General features: G+C 42.4%; 1 protein-coding gene across 1 annotated transcript; it reads left to right on the forward strand.

The window, feature by feature from the left end:
- Positions 1-108: 108 nt before the first annotated feature.
- On the forward strand, positions 109-7,370 carry TIGD6 (tigger transposable element derived 6). Its single transcript, XM_027604716.1, has 2 exons — positions 109-227; positions 3,335-7,370. The coding sequence occupies exon 2, from the start codon at positions 3,418-3,420 to the stop codon at positions 4,990-4,992; it is 1,575 nt and encodes a 524-aa protein (XP_027460517.1). The 5' UTR covers positions 109-227; positions 3,335-3,417; the 3' UTR covers positions 4,993-7,370.
- Positions 7,371-15,330: the final 7,960 nt, after the last annotated feature.

Here is a 15,330-nt window from a genome sequence, read left to right on the forward strand (position 1 = left end):
CGGAAGCGGCCGGCTGCGCGTGACTGCGTGCATCCCTTTGCGCATGCACAACAGTCCAGCCCTAGTCGAGGGGCGGGCCCATAGGAACTGCTTAAACGCTTAGAGGGGGCTGATAAGGCGGACGGACTGTTTCCGGCTAGAGGTTCCGGGAGGAGGAGGAAGCTGCGGCCGCCCGCGGTGGGACGCCCGGGCCGCTTAGCCCCGGGGCATTGCCGTAGGGCGCTCAGGTAACTGGGGCGGGGCTGTGCCAAGCGAGAGAGGTCGAGGCCCCGCCTGAACTCTCAAAGCCACGTCGGGCCCTGGGGAGCCCCAGGACCACCCTCTCAGCACAGTGTTCAAGGCCTGACCCCAGCCCTGCCCAGTCTGTCCCCGCTTGTTCAGGATAGGGTTCTTACTTCTTAGTGCCACATCAAGCCATTCTCCTCACCCAATCCGTTCTTCCCACCGTCCCCCACACAGTTAATGGTAGTGAGTTCCTGGAGTGATTCAAACTGAGCTGAATGACCAAGTGGAGAGGCTCTGGAATCGGACAAGGATAGTATACTTTTTCCCGCCAGTGTCACAGATTGTTCCACATTTGTACAAGTCCTTGCACGACCCTCACTGTCTTGCAGATGTATTTCCAGTCTGCATACTTTTCTCCATGTACCACTGTCACCAACCTCCTAGTCACCATTATCTCCTCCTGGACTGATGCAGTTTTTCCCACCTCCCCTCTTGTCGCTCTGCAATCTATTCACACAACAGGCAGATTGATCTTTTTGCACTGTAACTGATTCAGTCACTCCCTGCTTAAAACCTTCTAGTCTCCTTTCATTCACTTAGAATAAAATTCAAACTTAGCTTGACCTACAAGACTTTGGCTTGGTTCTTTTTCTTAAACTTTTTAAAAAATTTTTTAATTATCATATAATGTATTATCTGTTTCAGGAGAACAGGTCTGTGATTCATCAGTCTTACACAATTCACAGCGCTCACCATAGCACATACCCTCCCCAATGCGCATCACCCAGCCACTCCATCCCTCCCACGCCCCACCACTCCAGCAACCCTCAGTTTGTTTCCTGAGATTAAGAGTCTCTCAAGGTTTGTCTCCCTCTCTGGTTTTGTCTTGTTTCATTTTTCTCTCCCTTCCCCTATGATCCTCTGTCTTGTTTCTCAAATTCCTCATAGTAGTGAGATCATATGATACTTGTCTTTCTCTGATTGACTTATTTCGCTTAGCATAATACCCTCTAGATCCATCCACGTCTTTGCAAATGTCAAGATTAAGGGGGTATAGCTCAGCGGTAGAGCATTTGACTGCAAACGGCAAGATTTTTTTTTTTTTTTTTTTTTTTTTTTGATGGCTTGGCTCTTACTTCATTCCCTTTCCATGTCGCCTCTCAATACTGGTAGTTCCCAGAACAAGGTATATAGTACTCTATAGTGTTCAGAACACTGGCTTTGTACTGAGTCTCCCTGGATTTGATTCCAAGTCCTGCCATGTTTAAGCTGTTTTAAGCATGTAAAGTAACAAATTAAGTTTATGGAGATCTTCAGTAATTGGTTTCCATCTCCTCAATTTGTTCCCATCTCACTGCATGGCACAACCATCCATTGGATTGGTCAGTGCTCCCACCAGAAATCTGGGAGTTATTCTTAACTCCTCTTGCACCTGATATCCATTCCATCAGCAAGGTCTGCAGAAACATAGCCCCAAACTGACTACTTCTTACCATAGCCACTATAACTCTAATCCAAGCCACCATTATCTCACATCTGGACTCCTGCAGCAGCCTCCTAACTAGTCTCCTGCTATTTCTCTGACACCCTTCAATTCCTTTCTTTACATAGTAGTCATCTTTCTCCTCGATTAAAATCCTTCAGTAGCTTCCCTTTGCTTTCAAATTAACATATCTCAACTGGCTATGGCCTTTTTTATCTACAGATTTAGGGCCACCTCTTAGGAAGATGGATTTTACCCCTTAGGTTCTCCACTTTGCAACCAAAGGACTCTTTCTGAAGTGCAAATCTGATCACATCATTCAAATAAACAGACCTCTATGACCTCTTTTTGTCTCAAGATCAAGCTAAAATCTCCACAATTTGGCTCTTGTTTTCTTCTCCAAAGATTTTTTTTTCCTGACCATGCCATCATGTTTTCTATAGTATTTTATTGCCTTTACACATATTTCCTTCTGTCTCATGAACTTCTAGTTGTTTATACTTTAAGGCCCAACATCAATACTGTTTCCTCTTTGAAGTGCACTGCCCATCCATGTCCCACCCGGTTGATCATCCCCACTTCCATATTCTAGTTCATAGTGCTCTGTAACCTCTTTTATAGTTTTCATGCACTCTAGTGTTTGTCTTCCCTGCTTCCCCGATAGGCTTCTCCCCCCACCCCCAATAGGTTTCTGAGTGGTGGGCACTATGTTCCATCCATCTCTGGATGGCTGGCATCGAGCACAGTGCTTAGCACATAGAGGATGGCAAGAATGGATAGATAAATGTGTGGATGTGGTGGTAGGAGGCAGCCCTTGCAAAGGGGCAGTCACAGCATAAGTTCACAGCAGCTTCTCCTCTCCTGTGAGAACTCTCATGGTAAAATGTCTTCTCAGGCAGTTACCAAAACTGCTACTGCCTGATCATGTTTATTTCCTTCATAGCCATATCACACTCTATAATTATCTTATTTGTTCTCTTTTTGTTTATCTTCCTCCACCATATTGTATATTTCATAAGGGCAGGGACCTTGACAGCCTTGTTCATCACTGTATCCTTACCACTTGACACTTATAAACACTAAATGAATGTGTGGCTATCAGAAACGTATTCCCACAGTGAAAAATCCTTCCAAGCCACATAGTGATAGAGTTTTGAGATCTCACTTTGGTGGAATATCCAGCAGGAGTATGGAGTTGCAGAAAGGGCACTAATTCTGTCTGAGCTGTATGAACTTGGGTAGGCCCCTTCTCTGAGCCTCAGTTTCTGTTATAAAAAGAGCCGGATAATAGTCCCTTGAATTTATACAGTGCACTGCTATTTGCAAACCTCTTTTACCATTTATTTTTTCAATCTATTCCCACGGTGGACAGAACAGACATTATTTTTACAGAAGCTCGGAAAGTTTAAGTGAACTAGATTCTCTGTAAGATCTCTTCTTTTTCAAACACTCTCTGAGTCTGTCTAAGTAATCCCTACAAAAAGTCAGTAGTATGAATCCTATTTTCTCTTGACTTTGGCCTGATATTATCATTTCCTAGTAGGATTTTGAAAAATCTGACCCATCTTTTAGGCAGAATCCATTGTCTGTGGTTCCTGACAGGTACTCCACATTTTGTCTCCTCAGTTTTCTACAACTGTGGCAAAACAAGCTGAAAGGAGGAACACACTCAGCCCTGGTAATTGTGGCCCAGCACTCATTCTGTGAATATGGCAAACAAGGGGAACAAGAAGCGCCGACAGTTCTCCCTGGAGGAGAAAATGAAGGTGGTGGAAGCTGTAGACTCAGGAAAAAGGAAAGGTGATGTGGCAAAAGAATTCGGTATCACTCCTTCTACCTTGTCTACATTCTTAAAGGATCGTGCCAAATTTGAAGAGAAGGTACGGGAGGCATCTGTAGGACCCCAGCGGAAAAGGATGAGGAACGCTCTCTATGACGACATTGATAAGGCTGTTTTTGCTTGGTTTCAAGAAATCCATGCCAAAAACATTCTTGTGACTGGTTCTGTCATTCGGAAAAAAGCACTAAACTTGGCCAACATGCTTGGCTATGACAATTTTCAAGCAAGCGTGGGCTGGCTGAACAGATTTAGGGATCGCCACGGAATTGCTTTGAAAGCAGTCTGTAGAGAGGATAGTGACAGATTAATGAATGGTCTAGGAATAGATAAGGTTAACGAGTGGCATGCAGGGGAAATTATAAAACTGATTGCTGACTACAGCCCAGATGATATCTTTAATGCTGACGAGACAGGAGTGTTTTTCCAGTTGCTTCCCCAGCACACGCTTGCTGCTAAAGGGGACCATTGTAGAGGGGGCAAGAAAGCAAAGCAGCGGTTGACAGCACTCTTTTGTTGCAACGCTTCAGGGACTGAAAAAATGAGACCATTGATTGTCGGTAGGTCAGCCAACCCACACTGTCTCAAGAACGTCCATTCCCTCCCTTGTGATTACCGAGCCAACCAGGGGGCATGGATGACACAGGAGCTGTTTAATGAGTGGCTGATGCAAGTGGATGCCAGGATGAAGCGGGCAGAACGCCGCATCCTCCTGCTGATCGACAACTGCTCCGCTCACAACATGCTGCCACGCTTGGAAAGGATCCAGGTGGGGTACCTGCCCTCTAACTGTACTGCCGTCCTGCAGCCCCTGAATCTTGGCATAATTCGCACCATGAAAGTGCTGTACCGAAGTCACCTCCTGAAACAGATCCTCCTTAAGCTCCACAGCAGTGAGGACCAAGAAAAAGTGGACATCAGGCAGGCCATCGACATGATTGCTGCAGCATGGTGGTCAGTCAAGCAGTCCACAGTGGTGAGATGCTGGCAGAAGGCAGGCATCATCCCCCTGGAACTGACAGATTCTGACACAGAAGTGGCAGCCAGCGAGCCAGAGGCAGCCAGTGAAAAGTTGTGGCACTCCGTGGCTCTTGCCACCCGTGTCCCCAATGAAATAAATTTCCAGGACTTTGTCACCGCAGATGATGATCTCATCATCTCTCAGGAGCGGATAGACACAGAGGTCCTCCAGGGCATGGAGGCTGGTGAAAATACAGATGAAGCTGGAAGCGAAGAGGAGGGGGAGGCATCTTTACCACAGCAGCCAAAAATCACCATCACAGAGGCCATCTCAAGTGTGCAGAAACTTAGACAGTTCCTTTCCACTTGTGTAGGTGTTCCTGACGCCGTTTTTGGACAGCTAAATGGCATAGATGAATATTTAATGAGAAAAGTGACACAAACTCTTGTTGACTCCAAAATTACAGATTTCCTCCAAACAAAATAATGTAGGCATTAACTGCCTCTTTTAATTTAGAAAGTGTAGTTTACAAGAACAAAGGTTTGTTTTTTTTTTTAGATAGGATATTGAACTTAAGTTTTAAGCAATATTATAATGACAACATTCCAGTCCTCTGAAATAATCAGGAAACTTCCTTGAATGGGCTTTGGAAATGAAATTTGACCAATATGTGTGTTATCTTTTGATTAATCAAATGGTTTCCAAAGTTGTCTGCACCTTAGGATCTCTTGAGGACCTTTAAATAAATTTCTGAAGCCCACGCCTTATCCCAGGCCAATTAAATCACAATCTATGGTGATGGGGCACAGGCATTAGCAGTTTGTGAAACTGCCCAGGTGATTCCAATGTTCAGGGAAGTTTGGGAATTACTGGATTGACCACAGGAAAATCAAGCACACTGTGGGTCTGGAGCCAACTTCTTCCCAGTAAGTCTAGCTCCGTGGTTTCCAAATGTTAGCTCACTTCAGAATCACTTGGAAGGCTTGCTAAAACCCGGATAGCTGGGCTCCACCTCCAGTTTTCTGATTCCGTGAATCTTAGGTGGGGGCCCCAAAATTTGCATTTCTTAACAAGTTCCCAGGTCATGCTCATGCTAATGTGGTCCAGGATCCTTACTTTGAGAACCACTGGTCTAGCTGGAGTCTAGTACTTCTCTCTTCAGCCAGCCATCCGAATACTCCCCCTCACAAGCAAAATGGAAAAGAAAAGGAGAAAAACAAACAAAAAAACCCAAAACATTAGCAGTTCTTATGCCAGATCTGTTAACTCCTTTCTGCTGATTTGGTAACTCTAGAATCTTAGCTTTTCTCTTGAACGCTGCGCCCGCCAGCCAAGTAGTGAGTAGAGGTACATCTGTCTGTGCCCAAAGAATCAACAGGAACCGCCTAGGATATGAACACAGCTTGTAGTGCTTATTAGTCGGAGGGAGCTGGGGCCCAGGGGAGCATGAGGAGCGTAAAGACGAGATAGAATGCAATGTGGGAGGCCTTGTATGTCAGAGAATCCCGGGAGAGAGCACACAGCCCAGTGTACCCCTCGCCTTCCAGACGAGGTGAGAGGGAAGTTTGTGGGAGAGAGGACACGTGTGACAGGATTTGGATCGTTCCCTCTTTGGATTTTTCCACCTGTGGATCATCCAGCCTGGACTTTGTGATTAAGATGAAGGCACACTGTTTGCCTTTGCTAAAATTACTTCACCTTTATTCCTTCATGTTTGGCAGAGACATCCGCTAGAGCAGAGTTGATTTTAAGTTATCTAGAACTAAAATTTATAATCAGAATTATACTAAAGTTTTTCTCCTATAAAGAAGACATTTTTAATATCCTTCATAACCCTAGTGTCTGTTCCTAATATGTGAGATACGTGTCCGTTTCGTTTTTAGAAGGTACATACAATACCTGTCAGTGTTGTAGTGTAGTTTTCCGCCCCCATACAGGTTAATTTTTTGGTTATTTCAGAAACGCATAGCAATTCAGTTATTTTTCTTTCCGTAATCATTTAACTGAGACACCTGTAAAACAGATTAATCACAGACCGCTTCCATGTTGAACAAAACGGCAGTCACAAAAAACAGCAGATATTTAAATGGATTTTTTAAATCTCATTTTGTATATTTTTCTTTTTAACAAACTAGTATATTTTGAATTAAAAGTACTGTACATATTTTAAATCCTTAACACATAGGAGAGGAAAACTTTCTTCTGGCTAAGTCCTGTGGTTCTGCTCATTGTCAGCACCTATACTGCTGTCATTTTGTGTCAGGATTACTGACACAATTTTGAATTCCTTTGCTCACTTTTCTTCCCCTGAAGTCCATTTGGCACATAATGTTAGATCTATTGACATCGTGCCATTTCCCCTGCCCAAGTATCTGTGGTGGCTCCCAAATGCCTAAAAATATGAAAGACTGGATTATTCGGTTGAGTTTTAGCACCCTCTAGAGTTGGTTACAACCTCCATTTCCAGCTTGCTTGCTCAGTACAATTCAGTGTGTGTGCTGCCCCTGGATAGACCGTTCTTTCACTCTGTACCCGTGTGTGCTAGCGCGCCTTTACTTGAATGCCTCACCCTGCTCTCTACCAAGGTGGGCCCTGGACATAAGGCCCTTCAGAAACTAACTGGAGTCCTCTTTTGCCAGCCTTTTTTTTTTTTTTAAAAGACTTCAGCACCTGCTCCACCCTTCTCTCAACTCCTTGGCACTTTTTGTCTCTACCACTCACTTAAGCACCCACATTTTTGTCAATGTTCTGTGGCTCTTTGACTAGACTTGTAAACTCCATGGGAGCAGGGAACTTTGTAACCTTAATGATGCCTAGCACTGTGCTGGGCACATCATAGGCACTTCAATAAACATTTGTGTATAAATTGCTATATACATGTAATGTGTCAATGCCACGTTTTTTTTAAAAGCTGTATGAGGCACTGATTCTACTAGAATATGACTTGAGGATAGGATAGGGCTGTCCTCTATTTAAAAGAATTAGCAATTTTTTCTATGAATATCATTGTCTCAAATAGTATTCCAGTCCAGGTTATCATCTGTTCTTTGATAATGAGGAATTGCAATATATAAAGTTAAGCCATTTCCTTCCATATAAAGTCATTGTAGGATTTACACCCACAAGATTTTGGTATGAAAGGCTTTAAGTGCCTTGCACATAGTAGTATTCAGTAAATATGTGCTTAAACTTGCTTTAAAAAAAAAAAGAAATTTCACACTCTTGACTCATTTAATGTATCATAATGAATTAGATCCTTATAGATGGAAATCATATCCAAAAGAGAGAGCTTTTGCAGCCTGGTTTACATTGGTTAAACCTTCAAGTCTGTTGGGACATAAGGGTGTTGTTTGTTTGTTTGATACTTTTGTTTTTTTAAACTAGAAGATATCATCCCTTCTGAGTTGGCTGTCTTCATCAGGCCCTCCATGGCTTCTCCCTGACTCTCTGGTCCCTCCTGCCCCAGTTGAGGATTAGTTTGCCCCAGTTCACCAATCCATTCTGTAGGCCAACATTCTGAAACTAGGTACTTAACTCAATTGAGCTGTTATGAGGATAAAAATGTATATCTGACGACACAGACTAAGTTCTATAAATGCTATGTCATTAATAGCCATCCTTATTTGGAACTTTACAGGTACTATCTAGAGGCAGGGACCTCCCTTACCAGACCTTCCTTTCACTAACAGATCTTGGAGTTTAGTGTTCCAGAACCACCAAGACTGATCATTAGGTAAAACTCGTTTTCTTGGGCGCCTGGGTGGCTCGGTCAGTTGAGCGTCTGCCTCAGGTCATGATCCCAGGGTCCTGGGATCGAACCCCGCATTGGGCTCCCTGCTCTGCCGGAAGCCTGCTTCTCCCTCTCCCACTCCCCTTGCTTGTGTTCCCTCTCTTGCTGTCTCTCTCTCTGTCAAATAAATAAATAAATGAAATCTTAAAAAAAAAAAAATGTTCATGCTACCAGAAGCCATAGTTCTTCGAAGTGAAACGTGGTAGCATATTCTGGCCACCAGAGGGCAGAGGGAGACTACACAATAGAGATAATTTGGCCAACTCAAGAACCCTTAGAAGCAGCCATGTTTTTTAATTCCTCTGACTGAAAAGGGAGACAAGGAAAGATAGAAAAGACCTCACTGATATGAGGAATTCTTAATCTCAGGAAACAAACTGAGGGTTGCTGGAGTGATGGGGGGGTGGGAGGGATGGGGTGGCTGGGTGATAGACATTGGGGAGGGTATGTGCTATGGTGAGCGCTGTGAATTGTGCAAGACTGATGAATCACAGATCTGTACTTCTGAAACAAATAATGCAATATATGTTAAGAAAAAAAAAGAAGAGGAAGATAGCAGGAGGGGAAGAATGAAGGGGAGTAAGTCAGAGGGGGAGACGAACCATGAGAGACAATGGACTCTGAAAAACAAACTGAGGGTTCTAGAGGGGAGGGGGGTGGGGGGATGGGTTAGCCTGGTGATGGGTATTAAAGAGGGCACGTTCTGCGTGGAGCACTGGGTGTTATACGCAAACAATGAATCATGGAACACTACATCAAAAACTAATGATGTAATGTATGGTGATTAACATAACAATAAAAAAATTAAAGAAAAGACATAGGATGTAATACTTGCTCAGGCAACTAACTTAGAAATAATTGTGCCTTGGGCCACCTAAACCAACCCCATTACACACCTATCCCTTCAGCAGGGACTTTTTCCAACCTATTGGAAAGGCCATGTAATTGACCCGAGACAGATAGACATGCTCTGCAAATGAACCAATGTTAGAGAAGTAACTATCCACCAAATATAAACATGCTTGGACCTTATATCCACTGCTGGCCATAGAGGCTCTAAGGATGAAATACACGGCCCTATCCTCAGGGAGTCCAGTTAGCAGATAGGGAAGAAAAAAATAATAGAATGGTAAATGCCATTTCAGAGGCAGAGATGAGGTCCAAAGGAGACCGCATGACAGAAGAGGAATTCAATAGGAAATATTGCCAAAAGCAAGGGATTTTTAGTAAGAAGTATTTGGAAAGAGTAGTAAAAGGTTATGCATATGGGGCTGGGAGGCTACTCCTGGCAGAAGGAACAGCATATATAAAGGCCTGGGGTATTTTAAAATGGTCCTTTTGGGATCACTTCAGGTCAGAGGTTTATTGGTCAAGCAAAGGGTTGTGTGACAGGACAAGAGGTTGAAGATGTAAGCAAGGGCAAAGTTTTTAAGGTCTTGTTGGCTATAGCATTGATTCTGAACTTATTCTGAAAACACTAGAGAACCACTTAGAAGTAACAAAGGTCTTTTTTTTTTTTTTAAGAAAATAATTGATAACTAGTGTGGAGGCTAAGTTGTAGAGAAACAGATTAACTAGGTAGGTTGTGGCATAGTCCTGAAGATAAATGAACATTGAGGGCAAGAAGGAGATGTTGGATTTGAGACTCTTACCAGGTAGATGGATTTGAAGAGGAATATTCTAAAATTTTTCAGGTTTCTGGCTTGAGTTGCTGGGTCATGCCATGATCAAGATAGGTTAACAGGGGAAGAGTTTGTGAGGATGTGTTCTATGTGAGGTGCCTCTGGGCATCCAGCGGTTATTGGACAGCTCTGGAGATTTATATATAGACAGATATGCTGGCTGGTGTTCTGGAAAGGCTAGAAATCATGTTTGGCTGCCATCAGCACACAGATAATAAAGCAATTGAAGCCATGGATGTGGATGTAGTCATCTGAAGAGAGCTTATAATGCAAAGTATTCATGACATGTGGGTCCACGAACCACCCTTTTTATAAATTGTGTGTATGTACATGTGCGCATGTGGTATTTCTCCAAGAAGAGCCATACTTCCATCAGTCTCAATCAGATCTGAAAAGTCAAACCTTAAGCAATGGTGCTAAATGAGGAGAGAAGAGGCCAAGGACACAAGCACTGACAGGACAGATGGGAAGCAGAGCCCTCCAAGGTAGCTGGAGAGATGCCAGAGAATGAGTGTGTGAGGCACTTCACAAGGTTCTGGATCCCACATGCTGCGTGCACATGAGTGAGTATACGGGATGGTAAAATTGGAAGGGCCCTTCGAAGACCATTCAGTCTAACTCCTTCATTCTGCATATAAGGTGTTAGCCTCAACTTACTGATTGGGAAAATGTGGCCCAAAATTCACTTACCAAAATTTAGGGTTAGGAGTAGTAAAACATGAGCCAGTTTGGGGTTTTCTGATTCCAGCATGGTACAGAATAGTAGTCATGCGACATGAGAACTGGAAAGGTCCTCAGCAATCTAGTGCTCCTCCCCTCTTCATCGATGCAAAAATTGAGTCCCCAGAGGGTTAATGTACACCCTCAGGACCACAAAGCAAAAAAGCAAAGAAATGCATTTCTTTATGCATTATGTCTTTCTATAAAAACAGATCTTCTTGCTGTAGTTGGGAAAAATTAATGACTGGGTCACTCTCCAAATGTAAAGAGATGGTATTCCAAAGCTCACTGGTGACCTAAATGTGTTTCTTAGTTGCACTTAAATAATTTAGACACAGAGTAAAATTTTATTAGCATAACAATTTATTAGTAGAAATGACACCTCTAGATCTCAACACATATAGTACTTACATAATAAACAACATGAACATATCTTTCCAAAAGAAAAAGATTTGCTATTAACCAACTCCCCCCCCCCCCCGCAACAGGCTGAAATCCATCAATTCATCCTCATGCCATAGAGGGTTAAGCCTGATATATATGGAATGGCATCAAAGCACTTGCTTTAATTAAAAAAGATATATGTGGTATAAAACATGTTCCTAAAAGTCACTAGCTGTGAATAATTGGGGGAAAAAAAGGGCAGTTTACTTTTTAGGGGATAGACAAAACTGAGAATTTATGTTCATTCACCTGTCACCCTGGTATTGTCTTGATTTGTATATAAAATTGCAAAGGAGACAAAAAAGGTAGCCTTTTATGTAGGTTGGTTTGTTCCCACTAATTTTTGAAGAAATCACGGCAGCATCAGAACTCAAATAGTAATTTCCCAACTGACCTGAATGGAAAAGGCAAGAGCTTTTTGAATCCCAGTATCTTATTATTTTAGGGATGGGGGATGAGGAAGAGGGGGAGATAACTTCCCTAAAATATGTTTGTTAAAAATCCTTTCTGGCTAAGGCTGCTTGTCTATTTGCCAACTAAAAAGCCTTCAGTTAGAAATTTTGTCATTGGCATTTTGTAATAAGATTATAATTATCTGGCCTTTTTCAGAGCCATAATTCAGTCTAAGAAAGGTACAAGGTGCCAGTGTAGGCTTGCAAACATGCTATCTCAAATAAAGGCATTTAGTGTTCTAGTTTTCACAATTCAATTTCTCATTTTATATCACAAAGAAAAAATAGGATACACACCAAAAAAAAAAAATCCACTATTTAGTATATTGCTTATTTAACTTTCCCAACTGTATTTAACATGTTTACTTAAAAAATTCTAGGTGCAGGGACACCTGGGTGCCTCAGTTGGTTAAGCGACTGCCTTTGGCTCAGGTCATGATCCTGGAGTCCCAGGATTGAGTCCCGTATCAGGCTCCCTGCTCAGCAAGGAGTCTGCTTCTCCCTCTGGCCCTCCCCGCTCTCATGCTCTCTCTCTCTCATTCTCTGGCTCTCAAATAAATAAATAAAATCTTAAAAAAAATTCTAGGTGCAAAACACTTTTAAAAATAATAGTCCTTGTCAGGATAAAAATTACCTTATAAAAATAAATCTTCCCGTACTCCCAGATCTAAATTCTCCGTCACTAAAGTTACTAACATTAAAAAAAAACAACTAAAATGTACCTTTAACTTACAATATTTCAATAGTATTTTACTTTAATAATAATAGGCTATGATAACAAAGCAGTAGGTTCATTATTTTGGCCTGTTCCATTATACTTCTCACTCTTTTTTTTTTTTTTAAAGATTTTATTTATTTTAGAGAGAGAGAGAGAATGAGCAGGAGGGAGAGGGAGAAGCAGGCTCCCCGCCGAGCAGGGAGCCCGATGCAGGACTCAATCCCAGGACCTTGTGATCAGGACCTGAGCCAAAGGCAGACACTTAACCAACTGAGCCACCCAGGCACCACCCCGCATTATACTTTTCATTCTTGTATTAACACTTGATGATTCTAATCTTGATTATCTAATAAAGTCTTAATACAAAAGAAAAGCCAAATTAGTTCAAAGCCTAAAAGCCTTCTAGATCTAATTTCCTCCTCCTTGCAGTTTTTAAAACCCAGTTTCAAATTAAGGCACCACTAGAACAGATAAAGAAAACAGGGGGAAAAGAGAGAAACCTCAAAGAACAGAAAAACTAAACAAAGCCTAAACCCTGTTGATTGGGTTTTTGCCATCTCACTGTGGAATCATTCCCTGAATAGACCGGGGCATCCATGCCTCCTTGTTTGACTCAGTTGCCTGTCTCCTGTTCAGACCTCGGTCCAGGCTCAGCTAAGCCCCTCCATAAAGCACCTCTAAGTGCCCCAGGTGTTACCTAGGAGAGTTACTGTATAGCCCACCTACTAGATTTAGTACCATAGTCCCAGCACCTGGCCCAGGGCCCTAGACACCTGCATGGGTCCTCAGTAAGTATTGAGGGTTTTGCTTTTTTTTTTTCTTAAAGATTTTATTTATTTATTTGACAGAGAGAGACACAGCGAGAGAGGGAACACAAGCAGAGGGAGAGGGAGAAGCAGGCTTCCCGCTGAGCAGAGAGCCCGATGTAGGGCTCGATCCCAGGACCCTGGGATCATGACCTGAGCTGAAGGCAGATGCTCAATGACTGAGCCAGCCAGGCGCCCCAAGTATTGAGGTTTTATTTACATTGGTGCAAAAAGAACCTATAGCTCATCTATAGCAATGGAGAGAGGAAAACAATTCATTAAGAACATCAACAAAGATCACCAGAGCTCAAATTTATCATTGTAACTTCTAGACTCCATTTAAGTTCCCAAGAAATTCACTGCCTTTTTCTCACTTATATATTAAGAGTAGGGCTAACACCCAGACAATGTGTTCTTCAGTGACAAACTATTAAGAAAATACACCTGCAGAGAATAACTGTTCTTGTTAAAACATATTCATTTGCATTAGAATAGTCTAATGAACTCTCTAACATCTTGATACATGTTTAAAGATCACCATTTATCATACTGTAACCCAGATTTTGGTTTCAATGACTACTATTGTTTAAAAGCTAAGGTGGACTATCCAAATTTGTTTTCCTTTGGTCCCATTAAAAAAAAAAATTGTCAACTAGACATTTGTCATTTTTACCACCATCAGAGGCTACAGTCCCTCAGTCTATGCTCCAGAGTCAGTCAATTGGGCCTTTGCCCCACCTCTGGGGTACCACACGCTCTCCAGCTCTTTCAGCTTTGGTGAATCTGCCCTCCCTTTCTGGAAACAGAACCCAGTTCTGAGCCTGCTGTCAAACTAAGGTGTGGCTCCTATTCCTGATCTCCCTCCTGCGGAGTGCGGCTAACCAGGGGTTGGATCCCATTCAACCGAGTCCTCTCCTTTCTCCCCCATTGGGTCCAAGAGTTTCTTCCAACGGTGTATTCCCTTCACTCCTCCTGAATGTTATCCTTACTCTTTCTGTGCATTGGCATATGCCACCCCTCCAGCTGTAAGAGTTTTAACCATCAAGAATGTATACACTATGTTTCAATTAAATGACCATTTTAAGATATTTAGAATTTTATACATTTGTTATTAAGCAATGAGAAAATGCTTCCTTTATACTCTAAAGTTTAGGGTAAGCAAGATATTTTTGTATCCATAAAGTGTGTCAAAGTATCAGCTACTGAACTAAAGTCCAAGCCTTGAGCAAGAAAGAAAATGGAAATAATAGTTTTGTTGAATTAGATTTTGGTTTCAGGCTTGGTTTCTTTAAATACTAGCAATCAACAATGTGTCAGTATAACTGGACCTCAACTCAAGCAGAGAAGTGAGGTATAAATTCTAGTGAAATCTTAAATGTTTTTACAAGTGGCTGCCAAAAGTAGAATCTCCCGTTTGTTTGTTTGTTTGGGTAGAAGAGGAACAAACCAGAACATAATTCAAGAATCTGCTAACTGACTACTGGGTATTTACCACAAAGATACAAATGTAGGGACCCGAAGGGGTATGTGCACCCCAATGTTTATAGCAGCAATGTCCACAATAGCCAAACTGTGGAAAGAGCCAAGATGTCCATCGACAGATGAATGGATAAAGAAGATGTGGTATATATACACAATGGAATATTATGCAGCCATCAAGAGGAATGTGATCTTGCCATTTGCAACGACGTGGATGGAACTGGAGGGTGTTATGCTGAGTGAAATAAGTCAATCAGAGAAAGACATGTATCATATGACCTCACTGATATGAGGAATTCTTAATCTCAGGAAACAAACTGAGGGTTGCTGGAGTGGTTGGGGGTGGGAGGGATGGGGTGGCTGGGTGATAGACATTGGGGAGGGTATGTGCTACGGTGAGCGCTGTGAATTGTGCAAGACTGTTGAACCACAGATCTGTACTTCTGAAACAAGTAACGCAACATATTTTAAGAAAAAAGAAAAAGAAGAAGATAACAGGAGAGGAAGAATGAAGGGGAGTAAGTCAGAGGGGGAGACGAACCATGAGAGATGATGGACTCTGAAAAACAAACTGAGGGTTCTAGAGGGGAGGGGGTGGGGGGATGGGTCAGCCTGGTGATGGGTATTAAAGAGGGCACATTCTGCATGGAGCACTGGGTGTTATGCACAAACAATGAATCATGGAACACTACATCAAAAACTAATGATGTAATATATGGTGATTAACATAACA

This window comes from Zalophus californianus, chromosome 5, assembly GCF_009762305.2.
Source record: "Zalophus californianus isolate mZalCal1 chromosome 5, mZalCal1.pri.v2, whole genome shotgun sequence".
Classification (NCBI taxonomy): domain Eukaryota; kingdom Metazoa; phylum Chordata; class Mammalia; order Carnivora; family Otariidae; genus Zalophus; species Zalophus californianus.

Coding starts and splice junctions, on each gene's coding strand:
- TIGD6 (XM_027604716.1), top strand. CDS start 3,418: ATGGCAAACAAGGGGAACAAGAAGCGCCGACAGTTCTCCCTGGAGGAG.